This window comes from Salmo salar, chromosome ssa27 (genome assembly GCF_905237065.1).
Source record: "Salmo salar chromosome ssa27, Ssal_v3.1, whole genome shotgun sequence".
NCBI classification, from domain to species: domain Eukaryota; kingdom Metazoa; phylum Chordata; class Actinopteri; order Salmoniformes; family Salmonidae; genus Salmo; species Salmo salar.
The window spans coordinates 1,835,119-1,858,576 of NC_059468.1; the positions used below are offsets into that span (position 1 = coordinate 1,835,119).

General features: G+C 41.9%; 1 protein-coding gene across 3 annotated transcripts in view; it reads left to right on the forward strand.

The window, feature by feature from the left end:
• The window catches only part of LOC106588187 (regulation of nuclear pre-mRNA domain-containing protein 2), a 48,911-nt gene that overhangs the window by 1,781 nt on the left and 23,672 nt on the right, over positions 1 to 23,458 (forward strand). For all 3 annotated transcript variants that reach the window (XR_001324603.2, XR_001324602.2, XM_014176924.2), the window contains exons 2-9: positions 7,897 to 8,026; positions 15,623 to 15,771; positions 15,998 to 16,050; positions 16,325 to 16,451; positions 16,765 to 16,940; positions 17,116 to 17,464; positions 17,600 to 17,830; positions 19,147 to 19,311. Coding sequence is in view for 1 of the 3 variants with exons in the window: in XM_014176924.2 (XP_014032399.2) it covers positions 7,897 to 8,026; positions 15,623 to 15,771; positions 15,998 to 16,050; positions 16,325 to 16,451; positions 16,765 to 16,940; positions 17,116 to 17,464; positions 17,600 to 17,830; positions 19,147 to 19,311 (1,380 nt within the window). In the remaining 2 variants the exon portion in view is untranslated. The remainder of the gene's footprint in view (positions 1 to 7,896; positions 8,027 to 15,622; positions 15,772 to 15,997; positions 16,051 to 16,324; positions 16,452 to 16,764; positions 16,941 to 17,115; positions 17,465 to 17,599; positions 17,831 to 19,146; positions 19,312 to 23,458) is intronic.

The window sequence follows — 23,458 nt, forward strand, 5'->3', positions numbered from 1 at the left end:
CGAGAGATTCTTAGCTTTGCCTCGATTCGGCAGTCTTGTCCAGATCATCATGGCATTTGGAGTTCTTTATGATAGCCACATTAGCAGCTAATTAGCGTGCATTTTTTGGGGGGGTAAATATAGGTGAATATATTGATAAAAGTCACCTTGTCCCAGAGAGATTTACACGGTTATCAAAACGTCACGCTAGTGTAAGCCTACACGAAACATAGCCTTTATTTGAAGTGATTCTAAAATCCCCTATGGGAAAAATGAATGGTGAAAAAATGGTTGGAAACATTTTTCTGTTTAACCGCTAGGTTTTATGGGTATTATGACACATACTGTGGTATTCTATATGCTTTCCTCTGCATTTTTGTTAATGAGCTTTGGTAGTCCATATTGATCATTTCAATATGTGCAGTGTTTTAGAAACCATATGTGATTATTGTTGTAGTACTGCTAAAGTATGCCTAACTGTAAATTACTGTTTGATGCTGCTCATGTTTTAGTCCTTAAAGTGGCAAACAGCTGTTGAAACAATAACAAAGCGATCTCCACGCCTATGTGGAGAAAGCTGAGAGATGGGGCTGGAGAAATGTAACCACTATCAAATGCATAGACAAAGCTAAGGATGCAAGGACTTATGATATCAATATTATAGTTTCAACTAAAGTACCAGGCAAAAGTTTGTACACGCCTACTCATTCAAGGGTTTTTCTGTATTTTCTACATTGTAGAATAATAGGGAAGACATCAAAACTATGAAATAACACATATGGCATCATGTAGTAACCAAAAAAGTGTTAAATAAATCAAAATATATATTATATTTGAGATTCTTCAAAGTAGCCACCCTTTGCCTTGATGACAGCTTTAAACACTCTTGGCATTCTCTAAACCAGCTTCATGAATAATGCTTTTCCAACAGTCTTGATGGAGTTCCCACATATGCTGAGCACTTGTTGGCTGCTTTTCCTTCACTCTGCGGTCCAACTCATCCCGAACCATCTCAATTGGGTTGAGGTCGGGATATTGTGGAGGCCAGGTCATCTGATGCAGCACTCCATCACTCTTCTTCTTGGTCAAATAGCCCTTACATGCTGACTACACCGCTTGCGTCGCGTGTGGGAGTGTTGCAAAATAAATGTACACGTGTTTTTCAATCATTGCAACCACACTGCTCGCGCGCCTCAGCGAGCGTCTCCGTGGCCATTCGCTAAAATAGAAATTGGTTCTATTTGTGAAGCTCAACGTGCTGCAAGTCCGCCTCTCCCATCTCCTCATTGGTTTTTCGAAGCATATACCCACGCGGATGATTGAAAAATGAACTGACGTCCCCACTCCAGTCGGTTGTGGTAATAAAGTTGGTAAAGTTGGTTGCGAACCGCCATATAAAGTCCAAAGAAGTAAAAAAGAAGCCTGAGGAAGGAAGGGAGATGACATAACGGTAAACCAAATTCCTTTCTCATCTGTGGATTAATTGTCGGAGTTAAGGACCTTGCGTATTTCAAGTAAAAGAACAACCCAATGTTTATATCCCAGGACAAATTAGCTAGCAACAGCAAGCTAGCTAGCTAAATTGCCATGAATGTTTAATGCTTTTCGACCTGTCCCCTTATGAATATAATTGGTTCAGAGTTTGTTTTGATATTTCAAGCTGCGTGTCCTGATCATGTGTGGGGTACAAAATCAACATGCGCACGATGGCGCACGCGTGAGTCCGGTTTGGTCAGCATGTTACACAGCCTGGAGGTGTGTTGGGTCATTGTCCTGTTGAAAAACAAATGAAAGTCCCACTAAGCGCAAACCAGATGGGATTGCTTATTGTTGCAGAATGCTGTGGTAGCCATGCTCGTTAAGTGTGCCATGAATTCTAAATAAATTACTACATATTCGTCCACCAGCAAAGCACCCCGACACCATCACACCACCTCCTCCATGCTTCACGGTGGGAACCACACATGCGGAGATCATCTGTTTTCCTGCTAAGCGTCTCACAAAGACACAGCGGTTGGAACCAAAAATATTACATTTAGACTCATCAGACCAAAGGACAGATTTCCACCGGTCTAATGTCCATTGCTCGTGTTTCTTGGCCCAAGCAAGTCTCTTCTTCTTATTGGTGTCCTTTAGTAGTGGTTTCTTTGCAGCAATTCAACCATGACCTGATTCATGCAGTCTCCTCTGAACAGTTGATGTGTCTGTTACTTGAACTCAGTGACGCATTTATTTGGGCTGCAAGTTCTGACATTGGTAACTCTAATGAACTTATCCTCTGCAGCAGAGGTAACTCTGGGTCTTCCTTTCCTGTGGCGGTCCTCATGAGAGCCAGTTTCATCATAGCGCTTGATGGTTTTTGTGACTGCACTTTACAAAACTTTCAAAGTTCTTGACATTTTCAAGATTGACTGATCTTCATGTCTTTAGTAGTGTTTTTTTTTTTTCAGCAATTTGACCATACAGGCTTTAAAAGTTATAGAAGTTTTCCAGATTGACTGACCTTCGTGTCTTAAAGTAATGATGGACTGTCGTTTCTCTTTGCTTATTTGGGCTTGGTCTTTTACCAAACAGGGCTATCTTCTACCTATCTTCTACCTTGTCACAACACAACTGATTGGCTCAAACGCATTAAGAAGGAAATAAGCCAGAAATCTTGCTTGTTTGTAGGTGACCAAATACTTATTTTCCAGCATAATTTGCAAATAAATTCATTCAAAATCATACAATGTGATTTTCTGGATTTGTTTTTCTCATTTTGTCTGTCATAGTTGAAGTGTACCTATGATGAAAATTACAGGCCTCTCTCATCTTTTTAAGTAGGAGAACTTGCACAATTTGTGGCTGACTAAATACTTTTTTGCCCCACTGTAGTTGGCTAACTAATCTTAGTCAAACAAGCTAACGTACCTTTCTTGCAGTTTCTCTCGCAGAAGCACGCAGGTGATTCATGTGAATTGTGTTACGCTCTGCAGGGCTTCTGTATTGCCTGCTGGTCCCTGGCATGCCGTTTCTCGCGTAGGTGCATTCTGAAGCGATTCAAGTGAATTGTGTTTTGCGCCGCAGAGCGTCTGTATCGAGCACTGGTCACTGGCATGCTGTGTTTCTTGAGTTGCAGGCTGCCTGCCACAACTCACAGAGCTAAATAACCTTCAGAACTGTGTTGAACCCAGACAGATGATATACACTGCTCAAAAAAATAAAGGGAACACTTAAGCAACACAATGTAATCCAAGTCAATCACACTTCTGTGAAATCAAACTGTCCACTTAGAAAGCAACACTGATTGACAATAAATGTAACATGCTGTTGTGCAAATGGAATAGACAACAGGTAGAAATTATAGGCAATTAGCAAGACACCCCCAATAAAGGATTGGTTCTGCAGGTGGTGACCATAGACCACTCACTTCCTATGCTTCCTGGCTGATGTTTTGCTCACTTTTGAATGCTGGCGGTGCTTTCACTCTAGTGGTAGCATGAGATGGAGTCTACAACCCACACAAGTGGCTCAGGTAGTGCAGCTCATCCAGGATGGCACATCAATGCGAGCTGTGGCAAGAAGGTTTGCTGTGTCTGTCAGCGTAGTGTCCAGAGCATTGAGGCGCTACCAGGAGACAGGCCAGTACATCAGGAGACGTGGAGGAGGCCGTAGGAAGGCAACAACCCAGCAGCAGGACTGCTACCTCCGCCTTTGTGCAAGGAGGAGCAGGAGGAGCACTGCCAGAGCCCTGCAAAATGACCTCCAGCAGGCCACAAATGTGCATGTCTGCTCAACATGTGTCTGCCCGACGTCCACAGGTGGGGGTTGTGCTTACAGCCCAACACCGTGCAGGACGTTTGGCATTTGCCAGAGAACACCAAGATTGGCAAATTCGCCACTGGCGCCCTGTGCTTTTCACAGATGAAAGCAGGTTAACACTGAGCACATGTGACAGACGTGACAGAGTCTGGAGACGCCGTGGAGAACGTTCTGCCTGCAACATCCTCCAGCATGACCGGTTTGGCGGTGGGTTAGTCATGGTGTGGGGTGGCATTTCTTTGGGGGGCCGCACAGCCCTCCATGTGCTCGCCAGAGGTAGCCTGACTGCCATTAGGTACCGAGATGAGATCCTCAGACCCCTTGTGAGACCATATGCTGGTGCGGTTGGCCCTGGGTTCCTCCTAATGCAAGATAATGCTAGACCTCATGTGGCTGGAGTGTGTCAGCAGTTCCTGCAAGAGGAAGGCATTGATGCTATGGACTGGCCCGCCCGTTCCCCAGACCTGAATCCAATTGAGCACATCTGGGACATCATGTTTCGCTCCATCCACCAACGCCACGTTGCACCACAGACTGTCCAGGATGCTTTAGTCCAGGTCTGGGAGGAGATCCCTCAGGAGACCATCCACCACCTCATCAGGAGCATGCCCAGGCGTTGTAGGGAGGTCATACAGGCACGTGGAGGCCACACACACTACTGAGCCTCATTTTGACTTGTTTTAAGGACATTATATCAAAGTTGGATCAGCCTGTAGTGTGGTTTTCCACTTTAATTTTGAGTGTGACTCCTAATCCAGACCTCCATGGGTTGATAAATTGGATTTCCATTGATTATTTTTGTGTGATTTTGTTGTCAGCACATTCAACTATGTAAATAAAAAAGTATTTAATAAGATTATTTCATTCATTCAGATCTAGGATGTGTTATTTTAGTGTTCCCTTTATTTTTTTGAGCAGTGTATTTACCAAGAAAAGCGAATGTGCTAGTTACAGAACTTTATTAAAACTATGTTTGGAAGAAATAGGATGCTTTTTTTTTTTTGGTGTGGCAGCAATGATTGTCTTCCGTTGCGCATCGCCACACTTAAATGAATGCAGATGAAACACTGCCTTGACTTATTCCACATTTTGTTGTTATTGCCTGAATTAAAAATGTATTAAATATATGTTTTTCTCTCACCCATCTACACACATTACCCCATAATGACAAAGTGAAAACATGTTTTTTTCCCCCCAGGTCTTGCCCTAGATTTTCATGTAGATTTAAGTCAGAACTGTAACTAGGCCACTCAGGAACATTAACTGTCTTCTTGGTAAGCAACTCCAGTGTAGATTTGGCCTTGTCGTTTAGGCTATTGTCCTGCTGAAAGGTGAATTAATCTCCCAGTGTCTGGTGGAAAGCAGACTGAAACAGGTTTTGATCTAGGATTTTGCCTGTGCTTAGCACCATTGTGTTTATTTTTTGTCCAGGAAAACTCCTTAATGTACCCATAACATGATGCGGCCACCACTATGCATGAAATTATGGAGCATGGTACTCAGTAATGTGTTGGATTGGATTTGCCCCAAACATAACACTGTATTCAGGAGTTAATTGCTTTACCACATTTTTTTGCAGTAGAGCTTTAGTGCCTGTTGCAAACAGGATGCATGCTCTGGAATATTTCTATCCTGTACCGTCTTCCTTCTTTTTACTCTGTCGATTAGGCTAGTATTGTGGAGTAACTAGAATGTTGTTGATCCATTCTCAGTTTTCTCCTATCACAGCCATTAACCTCTGTTTTAAAGTCACCATTGGCCTCATGGTGAAATCTCTGAGCGGTTTCCTTCTTCTCCGGCAACTCTGTTAGGAAGGACGCCTGTCTCTTTGTAGTGACTAGGTTCATTGATACACTATCCAAAGGGTAATTAATAACTTCACCGTGCTCAAAGGGATATTCAATGTCTTTTTTTTCACCCATCTACCAATAGGTGCCCTTTTCGAGGCATTGGAACACCTCCCTGGTTGGTCTTTGTGGTTGAATCTGTGTTTAAAATGTACTCATCGACTCAGGGAGCTTACAGCTAATTGTATGTTTGGGGTACAGAGATGAGGTAGTAATTAGAAAATTATGTTAAACCCTATTATTGCACACAGAGTGAGGTCATACAACTTATTATATGACTTGTTAAGCACATTTTTACTCCTGAATTTATTTAGGCTTGCCATAACAAAGGGCGTTGAATACTTATTGACCCAAGACATTACAACTTTTAATTTTGTATTAATTTGAAAAAATGTCGAACACCATCATTCCACTTTGACATTAATGGGGTATTGTGTGTAGGCCAGTGACGACAAAATCTAAATGTAATCTATTTTAAATTCAGGCTGTTAATGGAACAAAATTTGGAAAAAGTCAAGGGATATGAATACTGTCTGAAGGCACTGTAGGTCCATTATCTTTTTTTACCAAATACTTTATATTTGGTTGTAGTCATTTATGTTTAACTGAAAGCTTTTTTTTTTTAAATATTGTTTTTAGTTTGGACTTTGGTGTCCCGAAAAAACGCTTAGGCTGCCCGCCCAAGGGATTCTATGGCAGAAATCATCATGTCATCCCCCCAAATGCTAACCTCACTTGTTATTGTAGCTTTCTCACTCATCAATATTCAGGATTCATTCAGGATTTTCCGTAATCATGGTAGCATCCCCATTAATGTAGGAGTGTTTAGAAACATATTCTATTCATATTTACATTGTGTCATTTCATATCCAAAGTGCTGGAGTACAGAGCCAATAAATTAAAAAAATGGGTCACTGTCCCAATACTTTTTAAGCTAACTGTAGTTGTTCAACCGCTTTGGGAGTCTGATTTGAATAATAGCGTGGCTAAATTTCATGGTAGCCTATTAAATGCTGCTTTGTTTAGAACGCAAGTGAAATCTTTGAAGACAATTTTTTGGGGAGATGGCTTGCAGATATTTGAAAGCTAATGGGACCCTCGGAAAAAATGTAATCTTGGTTCTTTTGTAAACCAAATTTTGTTCGGATTTGTCTGGTATTTGCAGTGCTTTGTCTTGGTATTATATAGAACCATAACAGTATCGGTGACAATGATGCCGTCATCACCTGCTAAAGGTATTGAGAGGTTGGGGTTAGTTTGACAACGAGGGGAAAGCAAAATAAGCATTCTTTTTTTTTCTTATTTTGTCAGTTTTAAATGTAGAGCCTACTTGGCCTTGGGTAAAGCTTTGTGTCACAGCCTTTGAAAGTGGAACAGCCCAGGCTCAAGGCCAGGGTATCTTGGACCTGGAGCAAGGCTTTCGGCATGCATCTGTTAAACCACCCAAAACATGGTTTCAATCAGTGCAGGACAGGATGAAGAGTAGCCTAGTTTGTATGAAACGCAGGCAAGTTAGCCTTAGGTTACGAGAAGGTAATGTACAGGTAACTACCAAAATAAAGCAAACACTTGAGTAAATGAGGGATACAAAGTATATTGAAAGCAGGTGGGGTGCATGGTTTAGGTCCAGTCAACCCCTTAGAGGGCAAGGTAAACACCAATAAATACCCAGCCATTCTGAGTGATCACCTTCAACCTATGGTGAAGCATTTCTACCCTGATGGGAGTGGTCTCTTCCAGGATGACAATGCCCTCATCCACAGGGCACGAGTGGTCACTGAATGATTTGATGCGCATGAAAACGATGTAAACCATATTCCATGGCTGTCTGTCGCTAGAGTTCAACACAATTGAACACTTACGGAAGATTCAGGAGTTGTGGCTGAGACAGTGTTTTTCATCACTGTCAACAAAACACCAAATTATAAAATTGATTGTGAAAGAATGGTGTCGCATCCCGCCAATAGAGTTCCAGACACTTGTAGAATCTAGGACAAGACTCATTAAAGCTGTTATGGTGGCTCGTGGTGGCCCAACGCCCTATTAAGACACTGGTGTTACCTTTTATTTTGGCAGTTACCTATATAAGCCTAATTAATGCTGTAGTAGTGTCAGTGTCGGGTACTGAAAGGCTAGACAAATAGGAAGTTGTATGGTATTTGTGTGTGTAACACTTGTCATGCTCAATTTTTGTACAGTTCCACCACTTAAGTTTTCAATTCAACTATTCTCTCTCTCCCTCCTTTTTCCTGCTCCTTTCTCCTGGCAGCTGAGGCTTCTCACCGTCTCAATTTGTTCTACCTCGCCAATGATGTCATTCAGAACTGTAAGAGGAAAAATGCCATTGTCTACCGTACTGCCTTCGCCGACGTGCTCCCTGAGGCCTTCCAGCTGGTCAAGTGAGTAAATCACACACCGTGTTAGTTAGTGGCCTCTAGATGCTGATCATGGGTCGGTTTAGCATTTCCCCCCACTAATGGTTAAGGTTAGGATTGGGTGAGGGTGAGCAGATCATAGATCTGTACCTATGGGGAAACTTCACCCTGGAGTAAACCACACGGTCAGGGTCAGAGCTAACGTCTACAATACTTTTGTTTATTCACCATACGAGTCAATGACTGTCCCAAATGGCATGCTATTCCTGTTGCCTTTATAGTTCACTACTTTTGACCTGTGCCCATGGAGCTCTGGTCAAAAGTAGTGCACTATACACTCAGTCGCCAGTTAGCCTTAGGTTACGAGAAGGCAATGTACACCCTGCTCATGAAATGTATCGTTCCTACAGACAGTGAGTCACATGGCCATGGCTTGCTATATAAATCAGGCATCGAGGCATTCAGTTACAGTTAGATTGAATGTTAGATTGGGGAAAAGGAGATCAAAATTCATGGCCAGTCCATTCGATTCGTCCTGGACCTGTCTGCTAAGCTGAGGGAAAAACGCAAGCAATTCATTCCGATCAGACAGTCACCGGAGGAAAAAGGAATGAAGTCTCAACTCCGATTCCCAGCAATGCTGTGGGTATGGTAGGGAACACAGAGCATGGAGTTCACAAGCAACGATGAAGCCCTGAACAGGTTGCAGGAGACCTTTCCTGTTGAAAGAGAGTGCACTAGGCTACATACAGTGATACCCAAGACCAGCTTATCGTAAATTGAGACTACTTTTTTCCCCTCCCCCAAATACAATCTAGACTCTATTGTCAAAAGTAACTGTTTACCTCTAAGAAGTAATGCTAGAATTAGCCGATGCCAAAGAGATACATGGACACAGGGCCTCCCGGGTGGCGCAGTGGTCTAAGGCACTGCATCGCAGTGCTAGCTGTGCCACCAGAGATTCTGGGCCCAGGCTCTGTCGCAGCCGGCCACGACCGGGAGGTCCATGGGGCGATGCACAATTGGCCCAGCGTCGTCCGGGTTAGGGAGGGTTTGGCCGGCAGGGATATTCTTGTCTCATCGCGCACTAGCGACTCCTGTGGCGGGCCGGGCACAGTGCATGCTGACCAGGTCGGCAGGTGTACGGTGTGTCCTCCGACACATTGGTGCGGCTGGCTTCCGGGTTGGATGTGCGTTGTGTCAAGAAGCAGTGCGGCTTGGTTGGGTTGTGTTTCGGAGGACGCATGGCTCTCGACCTTCGCCTCTCCCGAGTCTGTACGGGAGTTGCAGCGATGAGACAAGACTGTAACTACTACCAATTGGATACCACGAAATTGGGGAGAAAAAAGGGGTTAAAAAAATGTTAAACTAAAAAAGAGATACATGAACACTGAAAATGCAATATAAAAGAGGAAATATAACGTTTGTCAATAATTATTCTATGGATGTGTTTGTGTGTTTGGCAAGGGGGTGTGAGTGGGTGCATGTGTAAAGTGGTGTAAATTAAATTGTACTTCACATGGTGGAAATGTGTATCCCATCAGGGGCCAAATCTGGTGTTTTTAGATAGAGTTCAAACTATATTGGATCAAATCCAGACAGGAACTATTATTTTAGCAGGTGACCTCAATCATACATTCGATAAAATTGATAGACAATAAAATAGTAATAGTAATAAAAAAGACAAATTTAGGGAGCCTTCAAGAGGATGAAAAATGTAAGCTCAGCAAATAATTTACAGGACACCTGGAGATTACTATTGACAACTGCAAAAGACAATTTTTTTTCTCAAAGTAAGAAAAACAATTCAAGAATTGACTACATTTTTATAACAATTTACTTAATTAAAAAAATGTATGATATAGTATCATTCTCCGGTATCGTGCTTAATTACACCAATAGAAAATACACTTAGCGACAGAATTTGGAGAATGAACTTCTGGACCCAAAATGTATTAAATATTTAAACGAAAAAATAACCTTTAACATTACAAATGTGGACATAAAAGAAGAAATTACTATTTCTGAATTTAAACAAGTATGAGATCTTTTACTTTTGAAGAGAATCAACAACTACAGGTTAAACTCAAATAAAGCATACTACTTAATGGCAAATAAAACTGGTAAATATCTCACAGCTGTCACAAAATGAATACATGCTAAACCAGTTATAAGAAACAGATACAAATGCAGTAATTAGAAACAACAACGCTAATAAAGACCATTTTAAAAGCTTCTATGAAGATGTATATAAATCACAATTAAATAACAGTTGGATGGATCCTATAGCAATTATCAGCAGACAAAAAAATAATCACTAAAAACATAGATCACACAAAAATAAATATTAGATACTGTTAAAACATTCACATGGAGAAAAGCACCAGGAACGGATGGCTTTCCCATAGAATTCTATTCACCATTTTGGGACAAAGTAGAGCCCCTATTTACACATGACAAAACACATGTCACTCAATTCAGTACTTCCTAGTTACATGTATCAAACAGTTATTTCAATTATATTAAAACAAGGAAAATCTGGAGTCCCCTGCTGATTTATAGACTTCATAAGCTTATAAGCAATAGAATGGAAAAAGTCTCACCAGACTTGATACATGTCAGTCAAACAGGGTTTATTAAAAATACACTTACAAAACAAATACAAGAATATGTTTCAGTTTAATACAATACGTAAAAAAACAAGAGATTTATGAATAATGGATGTTGAAGTAAAGGTTTTTGGCCGTCTTGAATGCCCTTTTCTATTCAAAACTTTGTAAGCTTTCAACTTTCCGGCTGAAAAAATAAATGTAATTAAGATATTATATAAATGTCCTAAAGCAAAAATATACACAAATAATACATTATCTGATATGATTGCTTTAGAAATGGGCACAAGACAGGGATGTCCCATCTCCCTCTCCTGTTTGCACTGGTAATTGAACCGATAGCAGAAAGAATTAGACAGGACCCAAAGGTAACAGGTATCAGTATTGGTAAACATGAATATAAACTAAACTCATTTGCAGATGATCTCCTGATATACCTCACCAATATTGAAAATTCAATGCCCCCTTTGCTAAACATATTTTCAGAATACACAAAAATCTCAGGATTTAAAATTAATGTGGAAATAAAGATAATAGGATAAAAAAAAATAATAACTCACAATCTATAAGTATCCTTTAAGTTAACTTTATTCCATTACTCAAGAATATGAAAGCAGGTCTAATTATATGGAACAATCTTTCCATAAATCTTACAGGTAGAATAAACGTCTTCAAAATGGCATGGCTCCCAAAGTTTTAGTATTTATTTTCGGTAATACCAATTAGCCCACATAAAAAAAAAAAGTATACTTGGTCATAAGACATTTTATGGGCAACTAAAATTCATAGAATAAAAAGGGTTTACATCTTACTAAGTCTGAGGGTGGTTTTAACCTTCCAGACTTGGAATTCTAAGGCTTTTACTTGCGACCCAAGGCTTTTAATTGCGACGTATAGTTAAATGCACAAAAATGGAACAATGGGTACATATTGAAGATGCGCATGCTCATCCCGAGAATATTTGTACATGTCTATTTTCAAAGGATAAAGCAAAGAACATTAACAACTTCATAGTTAACACTATAACAATATGTAAGAAAATAAAACGTATTCTACAAGAACCAATATCACTCCCTAAAAACACAACCCTACGGAACAATCCTTGGATAGCTTTTCACAATACACCTAGAAATTGAGCCACATGGAAAACTGAAGTCATATGAACTGTAAATGACTTGGTAACAGGGAATACATTTCCACGTGACAGAATTAAAAAGCAATTTTGGACATCCTTTGAGGGAGTCTTATTTGAGTCAGAAAGGATGTTCATATGATAGGTAAGATATGCAAAACCTTGCAGAGAGCATATCCTAATGACAATCTCTTAGAAAAATATATAAACTATTGGAACCAAGACTTAAAAAGAACTGATGTTGTCACAAGATTTATGGTATGTTGGAGCATAACTAACGCAATTACATTTGTTCTCTTAATCCAGTATAAACTAATGTATAGAATTTACTGTATTATACAAGAGACAACATTCACAAATTTTACCACACCACAGAAGAGTCATGTGTACAAAATATGACTAAATAATCCATGGTTTCTTGGAATGCTATGAAGTTCAAAAGTCATGGGTGGAGCTAGAAAGTTGTCTGTAAAAAGTATTACAATGTAAACTTTTAATCTGTCTGTCTGCATATTTCAAGACATCGCATAGTGAGATACCCAATGGGCTGGACGATTCCCTTCTAATCACTCGTCTTGAAAAAACGTATACCAAGAACTTGGAAATCCATCATCATTAACACAATGGAATAATCAAATTATTTAAATATTGAAATAACATGGGCGACAGACACAAACAAATTTAAGGCCATGTGGCAAGCAATAATGCGGGCACTAGGGATGGGGTGTGGGCTATATGATGATGTAGTTTGTGTGCGTCTGTAAGTTGTTGAAGGCCAGCATCGCGGAGTCGCCTCTTCACTATTGACGTTGAGACGGGTACTATGTAATAAAGCTGCCAGTTGAGGACTTGTGAGGCGTCTGTTTCTCAAACTAGAGACTCTAATGTACTTGTCCTCTTGCTCAGTTGTGCACCGGGGCCTCCCACTCTTTCTATTCTAGTTAGAGCCAGTTTGCACTGTTCTGTGAAGGGAGCAGTACACAGCGTTGTACGAGATCTTCAGTTTCTTTCCAATTTCTCGCATGCAATAGCCAACATTCGTCAGAACAAGAATAGACTGACGAGTTTCAGAAGAAAGTCTGATGCTCCAGATACTCAACTAGTCTAAAGAAGGCCAGTTTTATTGCTTCTTTAATTAGGACAACAGTTTTTCAGCTGTGCTAACATACTTGCAAAAGGCTTTTCTAATGATCAATTAGCCTTTAAAAATGATAAACTTGGAATAGATAACACAACGTCCCATTGGAACACAGGAGTGATGGTTGCTGATAATCGTCCTCTGTACGCCTATGTAGATATTTCATTAATAATCAGCCGTTTCCTGCTACAATAGTCATTTACAACATTAACAATGTCTACACTGTATTTCTGATCAATTTGATGTAATTTTAATTGACAAAAAATGTGCTTTTCTTTCAAAAACGAGGACATTTCTGTGTGACCTCAAATTTTTGAACGGTAGTGTATACTTGCATGCCCACAGAGGTTCTAGGAGGAAGTGGGGCCTTGACTAGACCAGTGAGAGGAACTTATTAAGGTCGTGACTAGCAACTGTCTAGATGTGCAAGGAGTTGACTCCTGGAAGGAGGGTATAAATATATGTGCTTGTGTAAACATGTCTTTGTCTTTGCAGATGTTTGACCCATTGCGTGAATAAACTTGGTTTGAGCTTTTTCCTAGTCGTCCGTTTGAGTTTTTACTCTGTTTGTTTAGAACCTAACAGTAGTTTGTTAGTGATGTGGACACCAAGAAACTTCAAGCTGTCGACCTGCTCCACTACAGCCCCGTCAATGAGAACGAGGGTGTGCTTGGCTCTCCTTTTCCTGTAGTCCATGATCAGCTTCTTTGTCTTGCTCACATTGAGGGAGAGGTTGTTGTCCTGGCACCACACTGCCAGGTCTCTTACCTCCTCCCTATAGGCGGTCTCATTGTTGTCGGTGATCAGGCCTACCACTGTTGTGTCATTGGTGAACTTAATGATGGTGTTGGAGTTGTGTGTGGCCACGCATTCATGGGTGAACAGGTAGTACAGGAGGGGACTAAGCATGCACCCCTGAGGGGCCCCCACGTTGAAGATCAGTGTGGCAGATGTGTTGTTGCCTACCCTTACCTCCTGTGGGCCGCCCATCAGGAAGTCCAGGATCTAGTTGCAGAGGGAGGTGTTTAGTCCCAGGGTCCTTAACTTAGTGAGGAGCTTTGAGGGCACTATGGTGTTGAATGCTGAGTTGTAGTCAACAAACAGCATTCTCACATTGGCATTCCTTTGTCCAGGTGGGAAAGGGCAGTGTGGAGTGCAATATAGGTTGCGTCATCTCTGGATGTGTTGGAAGGTTATGCAAATTGTAGTGGCTGTATGGTTTCTGGGATGATGGTGTTGATGTGAGCCATGACCAGCCTTTCAAAGCACTTCATGGCTACAGACATGAGTGCTACAGGGTGGTAGTCATTTAGGCAGGATACCTTGGCGTTCTTGGGCACAGGGACTATGGTGGTCTGCTAAAAACATGTAGGTATTACAGAATCAGGGAGAGGTTGAAAATGTGAAGACACTTGTCAGTTGGTCAGAGCATGCTCTGAGTACGCGTTTTGGTAATTCGTCTGGCCTTGTGAATGTTAACCAGTTTAAAGGTCTTACTCACATCGGCTATGGAGAGCAATATCACACAGTCATATGGAACAGCTGGTGCTCTCATGCATGGTTCAGTATTGCTTGCCTCGAAGCGAGCATGTAAGGCAATTAGCTCGTCTGGTAGGCCCGCGTCACTGGACAGCTCTTCTATGGGTTTCCCTTTGTAATCCGTAATAGTTTTCGAGCCCTGCCACATCTGACGAATGTCAGAGCTGGTTAGTAGGATTCAAACTTAGTCCTGTATTGAAGCTTTGCCTGTGATGGTTCATCGGAGGGCATAGCAGGATTTCTTATAAGCGTCCAGATTAGTGTCCCGCTCCTTGAAAGCGGCAGCGTTGCCTGTAATCCATGGCTTCTGGTTGGGATATATACGTACGGTCACTGTGGGGATGATGTTGGCGATGCACTTATTGATGAAGCTGGTGACTGATGTGGTATTCTCCTTAATGCCGTCGGATGAATCCCGGAACATATTCCAGTTTGTGCTAGCGAAACAGTCCTGTAGCTTAGCATCCGCGTCATCTGACCACTTCCATATTGAGCGAGTCACTGGTACTTCTTGCTTTAGTTTTTGCTTGTAAGCAGGAATTAGGAGAATAGAAATATGGTCAGATTTGCCAATGGAGGGTGAGGGAGAGCTTTGTACGCATCTCTGGAATGAAAGTGGTCTTGTTTTTTTCCCTCTGGTTGCACATGTGACATACTGGTAGAAATGAGGTAAAATGGATGTAAGTTTTCCTGCATTAAAGGTCCCGGCCACGAGGAGTGGGTGTGCGTTCTCTTGTTTGCTTAGCAGCCGTAAAACTTTAGCCTCCGATTCATTAAAGAAAAAATCTTCGTCCAATTCGAGTTGAGTAATCGCTGTTCTGGTGTCCAGAAGCTCTTTTCGGTCATAATGTTTCTGCCACCGTGTGTTAATGTAAAACAAAAGGTTTAAAAAAAACGCACATTAATTATAAACAAATACCACAATTGGTTAGGAGCCTGTAAAACGGCATCAAGCGCCATTCTCTCAATCTGCAGCAACTGCGTGATGTCAGCATGGACCAACATCCCTGTGGAATGTTTCTGACACCTTGTAGAATCCACACCCGAAGAAATCGGGGTGTTCTGGAGGCAAAGGGCGTTCCCGACCCGGTACCTCATTGTGGTTGAAATAAGGGGAGTTAGATCTTCTTATCAGGGCTACTCTGTCACTTTACACATCATTGCCACATCAGTGATGAACTTTTCTGTCTCCTGTCCTGCAGTAATGTGGGAGACTCTAAGGTGATGAAGTCAGTGGACAGGATATTATCCATCTGGGAGGAGAGGAGTGTGTACACAGAGGAGCTCATAGCTGAGCTGAGGGCCAGTCTGGTCAAAGAGGAGTCACCTGCTGCTTTAGAAACACCTAAAGGTGAGTGAATCAGTTCCAACCATGTACCACCTGCAGAGTAAACTGTGATATACTGCATGTTTTGAATATCATGGGAAGTATCTTTCGAAATTGTACAAATGTCAAGATAATGAGGCATCATGTTTATTGTTGTACTTCACTTTTAATTGTGTGGCATTTTAGCTGTTCTGTTCAGTGCTTGTGTGTTGCGTTAAGAAATGTCCATGACTAAGTTATGTAATTTCAGCTCCAGTCAACCCTAAAGCTGCTCTTCAATCTAAGATTGTAGCTGAATTTGTCGTAAGTGTCCACGACCTACTCTATAGGATACATTCTATGTTCTGCTCTGTTTAGCTTCTTTTTTTAAATTTCAATTGTATATTCAGAATTTCTTTACTGCATAGCCTCTCGAGAAATGACCAAATCATACCAAATTAACTAACTACTGTACTATGAGAACTGTAAATACTTAAAGTAAATGCTTGTACTACAAAGCTAGTATGTTGAGTTGAACTTGACCTTAACTATTGCCATGTCCTGTGGTGTGGCTCTCTGACGGTGTCCTGTCATACAGCCCCAGGCATTCATCGATCATCTCTGTAAGTACCACAGCTCTGTGGAGGAAGTGGAGCTAAAGGAGAAACAGCTGGCAGCCATGAGGGTGGACGTCTGCAGCACCGAGGACCTCAAGAGGCTGAAAGGTAACAAGGTTTAGGCTGACACACAACCTCCTGCAAAGTCGTCCATGAGCATTGACCCTGTCTGTGTCCCAAATTGCACCTTATTCCCTATACAGTGCAACTTTTGACCAGGGCCCACGTCCTCCTGTAATGTTGTCAATGAGCATTGGCACAGGAACTGGAAAAGACACGAGGCATCTCTTACTACTCAGAAAGAAAAAAACCTTGACCCCTGTCTGGCCCCTCTGACCTAGGAGGAGATGAGGCTTGTCACCTCAGGCAAAGCCTGACCAAGTCTTTATTATTTTTCTCTCCAAATCAACCACCCCTTCAGATAAGGCAGGGGGAAAGAGGCACTCCAAGGACTTTGAGGATGGCAGTGCGAAGCTAAAGGAGTTTGTGGCCTTCCTTGACCGGCAGATCAAAGGAGGGTCCCCTCTGTTGAATGCTCTTGGCAATGCAGACATTTTCTACGAGATGCAGTATAAGGAGGTCAAGATAGTCGCCAATGTGAGTAGCTGAACTAGATGGTGTCCGTAATGCCTTTGCATCTGTTGTGAAAGGTTGAAAGCGGTTCTTTGGTTTTAGTGGTGGGCTTTAGTAGTAAGACTTGAGTTGCATAGATTTGTAAAAATAATTGGCCATGTGTTTGAGTCTGAGTGTTCTTTTTTCACTTCTATTTAAGGCCTACAAGACGTTTGCCAACCGGGTGTCCCACCTCAAGCGTAAGCTGGACAGCCTCAAGGCCACCTTACCAGACCTGGATGAGTCGCCCCTCCCCTCGCCCTCGATGGACGCCCCGTCCCCCAATGGCTCAGAGTCCCCCTTCCGTGGCCTAGCCGACCCAGAATCTGACTTGGATGGCCTGGCCATGGATGATGAGGCGGAAATCACTCTGGGTGAAGCACCCAGCCCCCTGTCCTCCCCTGGTGGCTCCCCAAAGCAGGGCTTCACTGTCGGGGAGTCAGACAACCGTGACGTGGAGGACATGGAGCTCTCGGATGAGGAGGAGGCAGAGAGCGTCGGTATCATAGGTGAGGAGGAATGGCAGGTGATGCAGAGCAGGGATTGGGCGCAGGGTGTTAAGGGACAGGATGTATTACGTTTATCTGCCTCATTATAGCTATAAGACTAGATTGTATTGCAACTTGTTTCCTGTGTTTTCACAGTTGAGGAGCGAGTTGAAAGTCCCGTCCCATCTCCAGACCCCATTCCTGTGCCTGTTGTCACACAGCTGCCGCTGGCCACAGAGGCAAAGCCTGACCCACAGGCCACACCCTCCCCAGCTCTCATGATCCCAGTGACCCCTACAACCAACCTGTCAGGCAACTTCGCCAATGTGGACCTGGGTAAAATTAGCTCTATCCTCAGCAGCATCACCTCTGTCATGAAGAAACCAGGTGAGAAACGTCAGCTATTGTAACATCATAAAGGCACTACATGCAGGCAGCCACTATTGCACCAACGACACAGTTATCCTGATGGCACATCATAAGCACCATTACATCATCAACACTGTTATTCTGATTTTGCAGTCCAAGGTTGGGGTCAATTCAACCCTTGGATTAAAATTCCAGAAGCAGAATTTTGTTTAATTTGAATTAAAAATAGAATTTTATTAAAATAAGTTAAACTGAGACGTGAAACAAGAAAGTCTCGTTCCTTTGACAAATCTTTTACCAAAAGCATCTGTCAGTTAATTCTTATTAGCTTGATTATAACTAATAGATGTCGAACAGTATTTTTATGTGCTTTTGTCATGAGATGTTAGGTTGTTCTGGTGTGTTTGATTTGGTCTAATGCCTTCTGGGGAAATAATTTAATAACATGTAAGTGAAATATAAATGATTGAAGACAACCTACAAAATTATCTTAGGATATTTCTTGTTTTAGGAGAATGAGTTAAAAATGAAATGGTTCAACCATGTGTTAAACATAGTATTGGCTACCATACGTGATGTATGTACAGATAAATAATAGCCATTTACACTGAACAAAAAATGTAAACACAACATGTAAAGTGCTGGTCCCATGTTTCATGAGCAGACATAAAAGATCCCAGACTCATACTCATTGGCTGGGCCTAGCTCCCCAGTGGGTGGGCCCATGTCTGCACCCCCTGCCCAGTCATGTGAAATCTATAGATTAGGGCCTAAAGAATTTCAATTGAATGATTTGCTTATATGAACTGTAACTCAGCAAAATCTTTGAAATTGTTGCATGTTGCGTTTTATGTTTGTGTTCAGTATAAATAGCCGTTACCTATTTTAATTTAATTCAATTCAATTTCCTTTAATTCAAATTGTGTTTTCTGTGGGGTGTGGTCAATTAAAATGTCATACAATAATTGAATTAGAATGAAATTCACAATTTAATTCAGAATTGACCCTGAGGCAGTTGGCCACATCATCGCCACTTATGTCACTTGTAGCCTAGTATTGTTCCTTTAGCTACTGTTACATCCTCAAAACATCCTGTTGATTGTGACTACCATAACATTCTATTGTTACATTATTAAACAGCATTTGACAACACAACATGTTGTGAAGTCAGTGTAAATGAGAAGCCATTATTTAGAGCATTTACCAACTATTCAGTCTGCTGGTCATTAACAAGGTTCCGTCACGGTGGTCATCCACAATACATATTCCACTACCCCATGAGAGGATAAGAAATTGCCGATAAAATTCAAATCTGTATTTTCCTCCCTCTCCAGGAGTGAGTCCAGGTGCTTCATTGGTCTGCCCCTCCTCTCCAGCCAAGACCACCCCTCCTGCCCCAGCAGCCCCCCTGGCCAGCGTCCTGTCCAAAGTGGACATGACTCCCGAGGCGCTCCTCAGTGCACTGTCCAAAACCCAGGAGCAGGCCAGTGGGCGACATGGTGAGAAACTGGGGTAGAGCAAATGTTAAAGAGCGACTTAACTCATCGATTCCCCATGTTTTTCTGTTGCTCATTAAGAAAAACACGATTTCACTCTTGAGGGTGTGGTTTGATGTAAGTGTGTGATCATACCCTGGCAGTTACTGATGTTTGTACCTCTTGAGACACCGTAGCAACAAACTAGCCTACCACTTCCTCAAAACAGTCAGAAGAAATAAATCCTTAAATCTTTTGGACTTTTTTGCATAGGAGGTTTTAATCACACAACTTTACATCTCGCTAAGGTGTTTGGTGCAGTATTTCTTAAGTAAAAAACATTAGCATGAAAACTAGTAGTGCGCTGCAGACTATAGAGTCTGCTGCTACTATCTATTACCAGAGTATGCATCTGTCTGGCACATCTGTCAGGTTTCATAGAGAATCGTGTTACAAAACGGGTCGCGGTGGGACACAAGATGCTTGTCAAATGGGTTTTGAATTTTAGATTTTTTAATAATAAGTGGCAGATGTGATACAAGTAAGTGTGCATCACCTCAATTCTAATTTAGCCTAAAACAGTGGCAGACTCAGTGATTGACTTTTCAGGTCATAGAACTAAGTACTGGCACCTCACATTGTCTACTGCTTGAGTTCCTGCACCTCTACAGTGCCTTCAGAAAGTATTCACACCACTTGACTTTTTCCACATTTTGTTGTTACAGCCTGAATTTAAAATGTATTAAATTGAGATTTTGTGTCACTGGCCTACACACACTAACACATGAAGTCAAAGTGGAATGATGTTTTTAGAAATGTTTACAAATTAATTAAAAATGAAAAGCTGAAATATCTTGTGTCAATAGGTATTCAACCCCTTTGTTATGGCAAGCCCAAATAAGTTCAGGAGTAAAAATGTGCTTAACAAGTCACAATAAGTTGCATGTACTCACTCTGTGTGCAATAATAGTGTTTAACATTATTTTTTTAATGATTACCTCATCTCTGTACCCCACACATACAATTATCTGTAAGGTCCCTCCGTCGAGCAGTGAATTAAAAAGTGTATTCAACCACAAAGACCAGGGAGGTTTCCCAATGCCTTGCAAAGAAGAGCACCTATTGGTAGATGGGTACAACAAAAGCAGACATTGAATATCCCTTTGAGCATGTTGAAGTTATTAATTACACTTTGGATGTTGTATGAATACACCCAGTCACTACAAAGATACAGGCGTCCTTCCTAACTCAGTCGCTGGAGAAGAAGGAAACCGCTCAGGGATTTCACCATGAGGCCAATAGTGACTTTAAAACAGTTACAGAACACTGAGGATGGATCAACAACATTGTAGTTACTCCACAATATTAACCTAAATGACAGAGCGATAAGGAAGCCTGTACAGAATACAAATATTCCAAAACATGCATCCTGTTTGCAATAAGGCAGTAAAGTAAAACTGCAAAGAAATTTACATTTGGTCCTGAATACAAAGCGTTATGTTTGGGGCAAATCCAAATCCATCACTGAGAACCACTCTTCATATTTTCTTTGTTATTTTTTTATTTATTTTTTTAATCCCTTTTTCTCTCCAATTTCGTGGTATCCAATTGGTAGTTACAGTCTTAACCCGGAAGCCAGCCGCACCAATGTGTCGGAGGAAACACCGTACACCTGGTGACCGTGTCAGCGTGCACTGCGCCCGGCCCGCCACAGGAGTCGCCATTGCGCGATGGAACAAGAACATCCCTGCCGGCCAAACCCTCCCCTAACCCGGACGACGCTGGGCCAATTGTGCGCCGCCCCATGGGTCTCCCGGTCGCGGCTGGCTGCGACAGAGCCTAGACTCGAACCAGCATCTCTAGTGGCACAGCTAGCACTGCGATGCAGTGCCTTGGCATCCCGAGTGGCGCAGGGGTCTCCCTTCATATTTTCAAGCATGGTGGTGGCTGCATCATGTTATGGGGGTATGCTTGTAATCGGCAAGGACTAGGGAGTTTTTTTGGGTGATAAAAATAAACGGATTAGAGCTAAGCACAAGAAAATTAAAACCTGGTTGTCTGCTTACCAACACACTGCAAAACAAATTCACATTTCAGCAGAAATATACACTGGAGTTGAAGAATTGTAAAAGAAAATATGTGCAAAGGTGATTGTGAGTGTGGATGGGTGAGAGAAAAAACATCTATTTAATCCATTTTGAATTCAGTCTGTAACATAACAAAATGTGGAATAAGTCAAGAGTTATGAATACTTTCATAAGGCACTGTAAGTGGCCACTCCATAAAGGGCTCATGGACCAAGTGTTCTTTCATCAAATCCAACAAAATTCAGTTTTTCAATATACAGTGCATTTGGAAAGTATTCAGACCCCTTGACTTTTTCACATTTTGTTATGTTTAAAGCCTTATTCTAAAATGGATTAAATATATATATTTTCTCTCACCCATCTACACACACACACACACACACACACACACACTACACCATAATGACATCAATCTACAAACAATACTCCATAATGACAAAGCAAAAACAGTTAAAAAAAAACAAACATTTTTTGCAAATGTATAAAAAATGTAAAACCGATACCTTATTTACATAAGTATTCAGATCCTTTGCTATGAGACTCGAAATTTAGTTCAGGTGCATCCTGTTTCCATTGATCATCTTTGAGATTTTTCTACAACTTGATGGGAGTCCACCTGTCTATATAAGGTCCCACTGTTGACATTTCCTATCAGAACAAAAACCAAGCCATGAGGTCGAAGGAATTGTCCGTAGAGCTCCGAGGCACAGATCTGGGGAAGGGTACTAAAACATTTCTGCAGCATTGAAGGTCCTCAAGAACACAATGGCCTCCATCATTCTTAAATGGAAGAAGTTTGGAACCACCAAGACTCTTCCTAGAGCTGGCCACCCGGCCAAACTGAGCAATCGGGGGAGAAGGGCCTTGGTTAGGGAGGTGACCAAGAACCTGATGTTTACTCTGAAAGAGCTACAGAGTTCCTCTGTGGAGATGGGAGAATCTTCCAGAAGGACAACCATCTCTGCAGCACTCCACCAATCAGGCCTTTTATGGTGGTGGCCAGATGCAAGCCACTCCTCAGTAAAAGGCACATAACAGCCCACTTGGAGTTTGCCAACAGGCACCTAAAGGACTCTCAGACCAGGAGAAAAGATTCTCTGGTCTGATAAAACTAACATTGAACTCTTTGGCCTGAATGCCAAGCGTCACATCTGGAGGAAACCTGGCACCAACTGTATGGTGAAGCATGGTGATGGCAGTATCATGCTGTGGGGATGGTTTTCAGTGGCAGGAACAGGGAGACTAGTCAGGATCAAGGGAAAGATTAACAGAGCAAAGTAAAGAGATCCTTGATGAAAACCTGCTCCACAGCCAGAGCCTGGACTTGAACTCGATCGAACATCTCTGGAGAGACCTGAAAATATCTGTGCAACGACACTCCCCATTCAACCTGACAGAGCTTGAGAGGAACTACAGAGAAGAAAGGAAGAGAGACTCCAAATACAGGTGTGCCAAGCTTGTAGCGTCATACCGAAGAAGACTCGAGGCTGTAATCGCTGCCAAAGGTGCTTCAACAAAGTACTGAGTAAAGGGTCTGAATACTTTTATGTAAATGTGATATTTAAGTTGTTGATTTTTTTTATGAATTTGCTAAAATGTCTAAACCTGTTTTTGCTTTGTCATAAATTCAGAGAACCAGATTGTAAATTTGGTGCGCAAAGAAAGGAGTCATGAGTTCATAACAGGTGCGTGTGCCAGGCTCTTTCTCTTCAGGACAACCCAGAGTATGACGCCATGTCATCTTGTGACTACATAAAACATAGTGATCATAAACATTGACACTGTGTATGACATGAGTTTTATGATATGGAAATGTGAAGTGCACATTTGGACTCAGGTGTTTGGCTTGTTGTATGACATCAAAGCGGTATTTATTGTAATCCTCAACGTCTCATCTTTCAAAATACATTGAGTCATCTTATTTCACTGCATTTCCCTCATTCGCAAAAGTTGCCCAATCACCGGGAGGACTGGGGGCAACTTCTTGTCGCGCGGTGCTCAAGTTCAGAAGGGCTGTCCCTCATAGTGGTCCCATGTGGCTCTGTTGGTAGAGCATGACGCTTGCAACGCCAGGGTTGTGGGTT